General features: G+C 44.3%; 1 protein-coding gene across 2 annotated transcripts in view; it reads right to left on the reverse strand.

Annotated features, from left to right (window-relative positions):
* Window positions 1–11170, reverse strand: part of FBXO10 (F-box protein 10) — a 37763-nt gene extending 26593 nt beyond the window's left edge. The window contains exons 1-3 of one of the 2 annotated variants that reach the window (XM_007421546.4): window positions 11017–11169; window positions 5608–6198; window positions 4094–4957 (exon numbers count right to left, since the gene is read on the reverse strand). In XM_007421546.4, the coding sequence (XP_007421608.1) occupies window positions 4094–4957; window positions 5608–6192 (1449 nt within the window). In that variant the 5' untranslated portion in view covers window positions 6193–6198; window positions 11017–11169. Of the gene's footprint in view, window positions 1–4093; window positions 4958–5607; window positions 6199–11016 lie in introns of both variants that reach the window. The other variant, XM_088130165.1, reaches the window with a different exon arrangement.
* Between the last annotated feature and the right edge of the window lie 842 nt (window positions 11171–12012).

Raw genomic sequence — 12012 nt, forward strand, 5'->3', positions numbered from 1 at the left:
CTGGAAACCTCTTATGGACTTTCTGCTGAAAATAGAAAAAAAATTATGGCGATTTATGGATTTGATAATTAAAAAGAGTTGATTATGGGAAGAAGAGAATAATGATGTAATTTTAATGAGGGAGGAGAGAAGATAAGTTTTTAACTGCTGTAAAAAAGATTGGAAGTCACTTCTTTATATACCTTTCTTTCTTCTATTTGTATTTCTTTTCACTTTTTTCTTACTTTTTCACTTCATATTATTCTCCCTTCTTTTTCTTTTCTTTAATCTTTACTTCATGTTTATCTTTTATCTCTAAGGTTTTTTTAATAAAAATTGTTTTTTAAAAAAGTTTTACTTCTTTCAAACAAACAAAAAAAACACCCTGTTAAATCACGAAATAAAATAAAACAAATCCACCTCTGGTGAATGAGAAGTAAATCTGAACACGATGAGCATATGCATAGAACATAAAACCAGCCTTTTTCTGAGACTGCCCAAGCAAAGCAAAAGAAAATTTCCACTTTGCTGTGTTTTAAATAAAAAAGGAAGCCCGTGGCTAATGGAACGAAAAGCCCTGGGTTATGCACGGAGGAGCAGAGCGGTTTTGCCAATCATGCACAGCTTCTTCTCCTTCAAGTCTTCTACTCCTTAGCAATTCTATGATGCCTGACTTATAGCAGAAGACATGAAATCCATCCTTGCATCAAATGGGAAGATATTTTAAAAATGTAAATGGCATCTGCTGGGACAGTCTGATAATGGCACCAGCGGGAGATTTCCTTCCAATGCAAATACGAGTTCTGAAGGAGGAGTTTCTCTCTAGATTGCAGCAGGAGGATTAAATTAGCTCTCCACATCTGCTCAGATCTTCTTTATTATCAGCCTTCCCCGGTGATACAATCTGCATTTAAAAAAACAGAAAAAACCCCCAGCAAGCTAGCTGTGAAGCTGCATTTGCCTTCATGCTCAGTTTAGCTTCTGCCGATCTATCATAAAGATTTGGGCTCAGATGCAATTCAAAAGACACTGTATATTCTCTCATTTCAGGTTTCCAGCTTCATCATCTTGGAACACTGAACTTTCTCATCGTTTGCCATTTCAAGAGACAGGACCCAGATGTAAGAGGGAGAGGGGGACGCAGTGGATGAGAAGACTCCTAATGTTTTAAGTGATCCCAAGAAAAATGATATTTCTGCAGATGGAATCTTTCAGACAGGGGTCTGACAAACTGAGTATTTGGTTTCTAGATCAGCCACTATGCCCTGAGGACCCCAAATTTAAATTTTGATTCAGCTAAATGATCCCTTTACAGCCACTGGACTAAGAGAGGAGAGACTGTGAGTTCTAGTTCTACCTTAGGCATGGAGCCAACTGGGTGACTTTGGGCCAGTCACTCCTTCTCAGCCCTAGGAAGAAGGCAAGGGCAAACCACTTCCGAAAATGTTGCCCAAAAAACTGCATGAATTTGTCCCTGTAGTCACCAGGAATCAAGAATGACTCAAAGACAACAACAAAAAATGGCACCTTAAGGCTGAGTTCTTGCATTGCACTAAGCCAATGGCTTCCTTGATTTTGGTCAATGACAACTGGGGAATGTGTACATTACGCCATAAACCCTGGCTTACAAACATCAGTGACGGCTTGTAGAACATTCACCGAATCCAAACCAATCACATTATGGTTTAACACACATAGGACTCCAGCCTGTCTTTTAATAGGTAGGCTCAGCCATACTTCTGTCAGCAAGGGAATCTCCCTGGGCCTGCTCCAAATTCCGGCAATACCTTTGGTGTATCGAACATATAGAAAATACAACAACATCACTCCTCACACAGTCCAGTGCAGCTTCTGAGCAAGCTCATGATTCATTTCCATGGCATATCTATGAATCCAAGGTGATGCCAGCACCCCTTGAATCCCTCCCTCCCTCCCTCCCTCCCTCGCCTGCTTGCTTCCCCAACTTCCTAACAACTTTGGGCAACGTACACTATTAAAAACAGTTTGGAACAACACAAAACAGTGTAGAGCACAGTATGCCTAGGAGAAGCGAAACAAACACACCCCTTTAGCATAAAACAGTGTTGTCCAAACTTGGTCACTTTAAGATGAGTGGACTTCAACTCCCAGAATTCCCCAGCCAGCATGGCTGGCTGGGGAATTCTGGGAGTTGAAGTCCACTCATCTTAAAGTGGCCAAGTTTGGACAACACTGGCATAAAACATTCCCACAAGGGGCCTGCCATCCACACTAGCCTTAGGCCTGGGGAAAAGCCAGGCTTCAAGGGCCTATTTAAATAAGGCCAGGGTAGGGGGCATCCAGATCCGTGGAGATGCCATTCCAGAGGAGAGGGGCTGCGGCAGGTGCGCTCCTTCGATGAGTAAACCATGTCAGTCAGAAATTAGATGCCCAGATATCAGAAATCCCCCGCCCCTCCTTTGCATCTGGCGTTAAGCTAACCCACCCACCGCCTTTCCTTCTCCCTTCTCTTTGAAGTAAATTATTGCCTTGAAACACAGGGATGGAAAATGCAAGGGTAACTTTGCAAAGCATTTTCACCTGGGAACAATAGAGCCATCAGAAACAGGCACACAAACCCCCAATTAACGTTTCACTCCAAAGCCATGTCAGCTCCAAACATCTCTGCTGCCTCACCCCAAAGACTGCTGTCACCACGTTATCCCTCTGCTGTTTCCTGCGCTTCTTTTATTTAAAAAGAAAAAGCAGTCCTAGAAGTAACGCCTGGTGCCCTTCAGAAAGTCTTTCCACTGCTTGCCTGCAGCAAGGCATTATTGCATCGCAGTTGTCCTGGAGGGTTAGTGCCAACCAATTATTGTGCTTCAGCTTTTATTTCCATCTCCCCCCTGCTCACCTGTCCAACTGGCTACAAACTCCCAATACGCTTTGAATAAATAGGACCCTGAGCCTCTGTCAGCTCCCTAGGCAAACAGTCACAAGCAAAGGGGCTAGTTCTAAACGCCCAAGTCTTGCTAAACAGAAGGCCATGGTGTGGTTGCCAGACGGCTGAAAAGACCCAGGCAGGCTTTAAGACATAAGCCATAAATCTTGTGCAGCTATTCCTCTCCCTTCCCCAACTCTCTCGCTGGGTGCCTCAAATTCTTCTCAGTAGAAACAACAACCCAGGAGAGCTGTCAGGACCCTGCCTTTGTTTCCAAGTTCTGCCTCTCAGGAATGATTCACACACAGCCTCCTGTGCTAAATAAGGCACTTGTCGGTATGGTGAAGTGGGATTTGCAAAAGAGGAACGACGTGATCAAGATCACTTCACCGAGCTCAGCATGGAATTGGAAAATTAGGGCGTGTGTGTGTGTGTGATGTGCAATAGGTAGGATGGTGATGAAGGAACAAGGTGGATTCACAGATCAACTACCCTATTTTTAAAAAGTGAAGAAATGCTCTGTGTTTGATATTCTCCTGCGAAAGCCAAAGTGCTTTTGAGCCAGGCCTTCGTCATGTGTGACCCACCAAACTAAATGCAGCCCCAACAAGGCTTCAGAAATGTTTTATTTTTTCCTATTTACACACCTGCATGGCAGGTTGGGTGTGCAATTTCAAAACAGGGAAGAGGGAAAAGTTGCAGAACCCTACTTCCTAGGAAACTCTCCTTACCATTTCTATTGGATGTTTAAAAAAACATTTCTAGCTCTTCTATTTATTCAATGTATTGATGACGTTATCCTTGAAAATGTATATCCAAGGCTTGGAGATACTCTTAAGCCAGCAGAGCCGTGGCAGAAGATTCAAAATATGACCAGGGTGAGGCTTCACTATCTTTCATGCACCTTTGTCTCTCCTATGATTAACATCACCGTGCAATATCAGGCAACTCATTAACAAATTAAGTTAATCTGCCATGCAACAGACAAAAATCCAACTAAAAAAAAAAAACTAACCAGAATTATTCCCTTCAAGATATCTGTCATCTTGTTTTAAAAGGGTGCAGTTAGGAAAATATTACCAGGCTGCCATACACATTCACAAACACTTGTAGGTACAGTTTCAAGGCTGGTCATGTTGGCCTTAAAAAAACCTGCTAAATACCCCTCTAGGTTTAACTACAGCACGCAAGATCTCTTCCTGCCTTTTACAGCACCTTACTGTTTTGTATGCATCGCACGGCATAGGTCAGGTCCCTGAAGATGCTTCCTTCCACTCTGGCTTGCCCCTGGGAACAAAGAAAGATGCCGCCTTTTCCATCTCGGAAAAGGCATTTCCGGACAAGGCATCCTTGCATGGTGTTGGCGAGACACTGAGCCTCCTTGTCTTGCTGCAGCTCCTGAGCCAAAGGTTTTAGCTCATAGTCACTCTGGAGGGCTGGTAATTCGTTGGCTGGTGGCCTACCATGGACAACCTTGGCCAGCATGTGGCTCAAGCTATGAGCCTGGTAAGGCAGTTTGTACAGTGACTCATCCTCGTCCTCATTGTCACTGCTCAAGCTCAGTTCACTGTCACTAGAATCTGTATCTATAGTCATGGCCTCTTCTTTGTGTGCTGTGTTAAGGTTCCCAGATAGCTCCTTCTCCTTCTCCTTCTCCAAGCCTCTCCTTGACACCGCTTGAGTCTGTGAAACAGGAAATACACGAGTTGGGTCTTCGCCTACCACAATGTCACAGGTCCTCACGTCTGCCATTGGCAGAGGTCCTTGGCTCTCAAACTTTGCTACGTTGCAATGCGAAGGCTCGGCTGGCTGCAGCAAGACTGAGCGAGATTTTGCCAACAAGGTCAAGTGCTTGCAGGCCCAGTTCCTGTCCAAAGACGGGCTACCTTCCACTGTCACCGAAGCATTTTCACTGCCAACAAATTCACAGTTTTCCAGGAGACAGATGGCCACACTATGGAAATGGATGCTGGACTGATTGAAGGTGCAGAATTTTACCTGGCAGGTCCCAGGAGCATGAATCTGCAGCTGACTATTTTCAAAATTGCAATTGTCAAACTGGACATGGCCTGAGGTTGTCTGAGAAGAGAGAACAAAACCAGATCAATCTATTTTACAATGAAAAATAAAGAGCACTCTTAAGAGGAAACTCATTTTCCAAAGAAATATTGCCTGAAAACAGGCACAGAACCCCCTAGTCTGCTATCTTCTATTTGTGATGATGGGAGTTAAAACAGAGAGACCAGGACATCAAAGACAGTTCCTAACCCAGCATGGAAATGAAACAAATATTGGTTCTTCCCCAGGGCTAACCCATTATGCTTTCATGACTGAAAAAGAAATGTCTTGCCCAGATCTGATTTAATACAGCAGGGTACCCTTCCTCATCCTGGTGCCATCCAGAGGTGCTGACTACAATTCCCACCAACCACATCCAGCCCAACTTGGGCTAGTCAGAAATTTCAGATGATGTAATTCACCATGTCAGGTTAGAGCCCCTGGAACCCTTCTCCAGCCTGGTGCCATCCAGGAAGCAACTGCCACACTGGTGGGGAATGCTGGGGTGTTGCATTTAAGAGGCATCAGATTGGGAATGATCTGCATGTGAAAACCTTCATGTGGATTGTGCCACATTGCCCAGATGTCTCCAGCTCTCGCATTACTATTCTTCCCAAGATTTTTGCTTCACCTGAATAATTCTTTGGATCCTTCACTCCATTCACACTTACCTTATATATTACCGGTGTGAACCAGGCTGGCATAAATACCAAATTGCATAACCTCATTGTTGGGCAGTGCTGGTCAAAGCTCACTAGGAGGGCCACATCACCGAGCTTGCCCTTTCCCATGATTTCCACGGGGGCCTTGAGGAAGATTTCACTCTGCTCCTCGTACATTCCTGGCAGTAGCACAATCCTGTCATACATGCTTGCTGAGAGCAAGGCACTCCTTAGACTGTCAAACTCACAGCCAGGCCCAACATAAAGAACCCGTCTGTCCCTTTTCCTCCTGAATAAGTAGAAGCAGTTGGAGGACTCAAGATCGTGGCTGTTTTTGGTCCAGGTTTTGGAAGCAAGATAATGCTGCTTCAGGGCTTCCCTCCATGACCAGGGTTCCACGCCAGGCTGGTTAGGCCAGTTTGGATGCCGGCATTCAATGCAGCCAAGGCATAGCTGTCTCCACCGGGTATTGTCCAGGCTGAGGATGAGCTCATACCATGCTCTGCACACCAAGCTGCAGCGGCCAAGGTCAGGAAGGCGCAGGTAGGATAGTATTAAGCGCCAGAGTTCTAGAGGGAGCCCACTGATCTCCATAGTCACCTAGGAATGGCGGAGCACAAAGACAAGGATTTAAGAGATCATCATCTGCCTTCTGTACATCATTGTTTGGCTTTCACAGAACATGCTGGGAGTTAAGATACACCCATCAATACAATGCACCCCCTTTCCTCTTTTCTTCACTTGTTTGGCTCAACAGTACGTTGCAGAGGAGGACCAGATGAAGGAACAAGTGGAGGATGAATTTAACGAAAGCTGATAGGAGACAAAGAAGGAGGCAGAAAATTATAACAGTAATTGACTTTCCAATCACAGCTAGAACAGGAGGGGGAGGGGAAGCCTCACCAGAAAATTTGCCAAGGATTTCTGACCCTGCATAGCCCGACAATAGCTGACTAAAATCAAAAGCTTAGGGGGGGGAAAAAAACAACCAGACATGCACCGTGATGTGTTAATCACTTAACCTCTGTGTTCCCTACCTATGTTAATAGAAGTATTAAATGGTAGTCTTTAACCAGGTTTTTGCAGTCTTGATGAGCATTTCCTGATCTACAGTAATTCAGATCTTGATTTCTATTTGTAGATATTGGGGTGTACCATCAGTGGCCCCACGGCTGCATATCCAACTTTTTCCCTGCAGAACCAGTGGATGGAAGCTTTACAGAGGGAGTTGTAAATTTGAAATAAGGAGGAATTTCCTGACTGCGAGAACTAGTAAGCAATGAAACAGCCTGCCTTCTGAAATCATGGATGCTCCATCACTGAAAGTTTTCATGCAAAGATTGGATGGCCATTTGTCCCAGATGGTATGAGGATTCCTGTACTGGGTAGAGCATTGGACTAGAAAACCTTGAAGGTCTGTTCCAACCCTACGACTCTATGAACTTTGCACCCAGCCCCTTTAAAAATGCTTTTATACTGTAATTCTGAACAGGGCAGAGGGGAGATATTAAACCAGTGTTTCTCAACCTTGGCAACTCTAAGATGCGTGGACTTCAACTCCCAGAATCCCCTGGCCAGCATGCTGGTTGGAGAATTCTGGGAGTTGGAAGTCCATGTTCACTTTTTAGTTTCTCTTTGCTTAAAAATGGCTGCACTCTCCTGCCACATAGGCTGACAACTGGGGAAAACCTTTGAAACAGTCATGTGCCTTCTGGAGGACATGGTTGCTTTTAACTCCTCATGGAACAGGGGTGCTTCACTTGCACCAACAAGTTATGCGAGACATCACTTCTGAATGCTTTGCACAGTCCTAGTGTATGCTGGACACCCACCATTTTGTACAGACGCCAAATGGTTAAACTGAAGAAACTCACCAGGATGCCCAACACAGTTTCTAATTAAATCAGTTATCAAGATATTTGGATGCTTGTTTGTTCAAACCCAAATTCTACAACAGAAGCAAAGATTAAATTGGAAAGGGCTCTTTTTCCTCCTGGGTTCCCATCCATACAGCCTATAAATCCGCTTTAGAAAACACCATGGACATAAAATAGGAGAGAAAATCACACAGACTGAGCATACATATAACCCTCTTGAATTATCCAGGATGTGTAATTGCTGCTGGCACAAGTCTGTGTGCTATATGAAATATATTTGATGTTGTACTGTATGAAATAGATTCAAATTGATATTTGTTTTTATCTCCGCCCAAAATTCAAAGAACTAATCTGTATCGGTATAAGAAGAATGGACTGGATGGTAGAACTGTTTTAAATCAAGAAGAGAGCTCCTGTAGCTGTGGGATTGCAACTCAAGCAAAAACAAAAACTTTGCAGGATAAATATACTTTCAAAGGCAATTTGTGATCTTGCACATTATAAATAGTAACAGCAAACTATTATGCAAAGAATATGCAGTTGAAACTGTTCATGACTCAGCCACTGGAGATAAATGAGATTGAATAAACAGAAGAATATGTAATATATACTCAGCTTTGGAGCAAAGACCACACCTGGCCAGATTCTGATTTAACTTAAAAGAGAGCTGCAAATGCCTCAACTTTGTATATTTACCTTTAGGCAAACTTGTCACGGTAACTGCATATATCCAGCAGTTTTTATATGATACAAAATTCTCTATAACCCCCCCCCCCTGATGTGTAATTTCATAGCCAAAACATGCTTTAGAGAAAGAGACACTGACTTTTCAGTAATCTTCCAGAAAAAAGAAAGAATGTTACACACACATACACATCATGCTTTTAACTGCTGCCCTGACCATATGGTACAAGCTCCCTCCCCACCCGAGAGCCCCCACTTTAGTCATCTTCCAGAAAACTGTTAAAATGTGGTTCTTGCAACAAGCCTTTGAAGATGAATATCTGTGCTTAGCCTCCATCTGTTTGGCAGTATGCTATTTTAATTTTGTATTGTTTTTCAAGAGAGTTATAATTGGTTTGTTAACCACTTAGAGATGTGCTATTGTCGCAGCACAGAAGTAATGGAAAATAATACATTAATAAATAAAATGCACATCTGATTCAAAATAAGCCTTCTCTTACATCCGGCCTCTAATAATCCCAGTCCAACATTGTTTATCTAGGCAATTTTCTTCAACCATGTGTCAGAGTACTTTGCTTTTGCAAAAGTGCTCTTAGAGCAGCATTCTTTTCAATTGGCTGATGTTTCAAGGAGCAGGAATGTTCTTTAAAATGGGTTAGCCCAGCTTTTCCCAGTCGGTTGGGCTCCAGATGTGTAGGACTGCAATTCCCATTAGACTTACTTGGACTCATGGGAATTACCATCTAACCCAGTGCTTCTCAACCTTGGCAACTTGAAGACGTGTGGACTTCAACTCCCAGAATTCCCCAGCCAGCCTTGCTGGAAGTCCACACATCTTCAAGTTGCCAAGGCTGAGAAACACTGATCTAACCCAATTGAAGAATACTGAGTTGGAAAAGGCCTGCTTCAACTCATACAGAGCGAGCGCGCACGCACACACACATACACAGGTGTTAGAACTGCAGCTTTGCATTTCTAAGCTTTGCATTCAGTTTTGTACCACAACAGTGCTTTGCGGCCATGTGATGTTTGGATTTGAGGTTTCTGGCAAACTTGATCCTTGACTGTTTAAAATCACAGATGGAAAGAAACAGCTCTGCTACAGATGAGGCAGGTGTAATGATGGATGGACACTAAGCAGGATATTTTTGCCAGATTGCCCTACACATGAGAGAACTCCACAAATCTTTTTGACCTACAGTGTGCAGTCTCTTCCAAGGATTTTTGCCCAGCAGGAACATGGTAGTGACCTGAAAGGGTCATGCAGAATTAAATGACGCCTCACCTTTCCCAAACAGAAGGGAGCAGAAGCTTTTCTGACACCCACATAAGGCTTGAAGGAGAGAGAGGATACAAGCTCATCAGAATAATGGCTCCGTGCCTAGTTAGACAATACAATAAACAATCGGCTTCCAACAGTTACTAGGTCCCAACGTGCAGCAAGAGAATTTGCTTGGATGCCATGACCAAGAAATTAATCTCAAAGTTAAAACAGTTAGAAGAAGCCAGATGCTACACAACTTCACAATTCACTGATCTGGATTTACTTTCTTCCCAAAGAGATTCAACGGGACCAGAGGAGGCTGGATTATTCGATTCCTCATGACGGAAAAAAGGCAGAAGAATTATCTGCCTTCAGGAGTCCTTGCAAAGCCATTTTGGATTTGACTCTTAAACCTGAAGGCATATCCAGAACAGCAGTTCACACAAACAGAAGACTGTTGTCCTCTACTTTCTCAGGTTTTGTCCCTTTGTTCATGGTTTTCCAAAGCAAATCATTTCCATATTTTTATTTAATAAAAATAAATTCCCATTTAATTTGGGAATTTAATTCGCTCTACTATCTATGTCACTTTACTGCATTTGTTGGCCAGCTGACTTTTGTTAATTTAGTTTTGGTATGTGAATGCATGACCTTAAACTTTTGAAACACCATTTTGAGAACAGAAATTGAAAAGCACTTCGTGCCACCTGTATATAAAGTGTTCCTTCAATTGTAATTCAGAGAGACTAGGGGAGGGCAGCAGAAGTGGGAGTTCAGCTTGCCAGCCCATACTGGCAATAAGCTCCACTGAACACAGTAGCAAGCAGGGGACTAAATTGAACTTCACATGAGAAAACATACACAAATGCAACCGGATTCCCCTCCCCGCCCTGCTCTCTCCCTGGCCCCAAGCATCACCCATATCTGTTGATTTTGATGATGCACAGAAGGAGGCAAATTCATCCCACCCACACCTGCAGTGTTGGCAGGTGACATATAGGACCCACTAACTTGTACTTTATCACCCAGCCTATTATAAAATGCTGGAAGAATCATTTCTTTGTTGTGATCTTCACATTTTTAAAGCAATCCAAAAAACAAACAAACTGCACACTCCTGCAATCTCCAGATCTACTTGAGGGCATCTTAACTTTAAACAGATCGGCAGCACAGAAACAGTTTAAAGTGACTTCCAACCCCTGCGTGCTTAGACCCGGAGAACCAGATCTGCTTGAGTAAGAGACCACCGGAGGAGCGGACATGGGGCAGGCAAAGAGTCCCCAAATAAGCTACTCTGCGTTGCCAGTTTATTCCTAAAAACAGTTTTTTTTTCCTGCCGTTCAGGGGTGGGTAAAAACCACCCCTCCAAAGTCTTGTGGAGCGGTTATTACGGAATAAAGGTGTTTCTCGACCTGAGTCTGTCTCCTGCCCCCATCCCACACACAACAGCAAGAACGCTTTTACCCGGCATTAATTCAAAACAATTAACACACCAGGACAACAACAGCCAGAACGCCTTAAGCAAAGTATATAGTCTGCAAGCCTATCTTAGGCAAGTTTACTCGAAGTCTCACTCGATTCCATGGGACTTACAGATGAGCGAGCATAGCCGCAAGTCGATCCCGACCACAAGTCTTCTTTTATGGATCAGGCGGAATCCACTGCCTCACCTTCTCCCAGCATCCTACCCACCCCGCTCGCGGCCAGATCGCTAGCGCGAAGGAAAACACCCGGGGACGGGAGCCACTCCCCTCGCTCCAGCGCGCACGGGCGTTCAGATCATAGAGATCTTCCAGGGGAAGGAAGGCGGAGGAAAAAGAGAGAGATCATCTCCTCAGTAGCTCTAGCATTGCGATCACATGATTTCTGGGGTCCCGGAGGGTGGGGGAGTGGGTGGACGAGTGCGGAAATGGGGAAAGCGCCCGCCTGGGGGACGTGGCTGCTCCTCTTGCCGCTCACACCGAATGCATCGCGGCGGTTTTGCTGCCAACTTCGCAAGCGAGCGGTCAGACCCCTGCGAGTGACCAAGCCGGCGGTCGCGTGTGGAACTTATCCGAACGTAAGGCAGGCACAGTCGCGCATTGCTGTGTTCCAGGCCAGCACATGCTTACGCTGTGTGTGTGTGCCTTCGAGTCAGCGTTGACTCCTGGCAACTGCCTGGACTAGTCCCTGCAGTTTTCTAGGCAACGTTTTTCGGAAGTAGCTTGCCCTTCCCAGGGCTGAGAGGGAGTGCCTTGGCCCAAGGTCACCCAGCTGGTTTCGTGCCTAAGGCGGGACTAGAACTCAGGTCTTCCGCTCTGTAGCTTGATGCCTTAACCCCTACCCCAAACTGGCTCTCTACACCAAGCTGGGGCTCTCACATGCTTACTTGGAAGTTAATTCCAGTTCCTTCAGTAGGAGCTTATTGCCAAGTAAGTTATGCATTGGTACTTCTGCCCTAGATGTTAGATCCACACAATGTTGTATAGGTCAAGAATGTATTTTCCTTTTAAGTTGCACAGCCCTCAATAAATGTAAATTATTATTATATTGTTTAAGATGCATAGATACACATTTCACCTTCTGTTTGTGTAAAAACTTGATTTTCTT

Source organism: Python bivittatus, unplaced genomic scaffold, assembly GCF_059951505.1.
Source record: "Python bivittatus isolate LINGU-HERP-01145 unplaced genomic scaffold, Pbiv_v1 ctg000850_np1212, whole genome shotgun sequence".
Taxonomy (NCBI): domain Eukaryota; kingdom Metazoa; phylum Chordata; class Lepidosauria; order Squamata; family Pythonidae; genus Python; species Python bivittatus.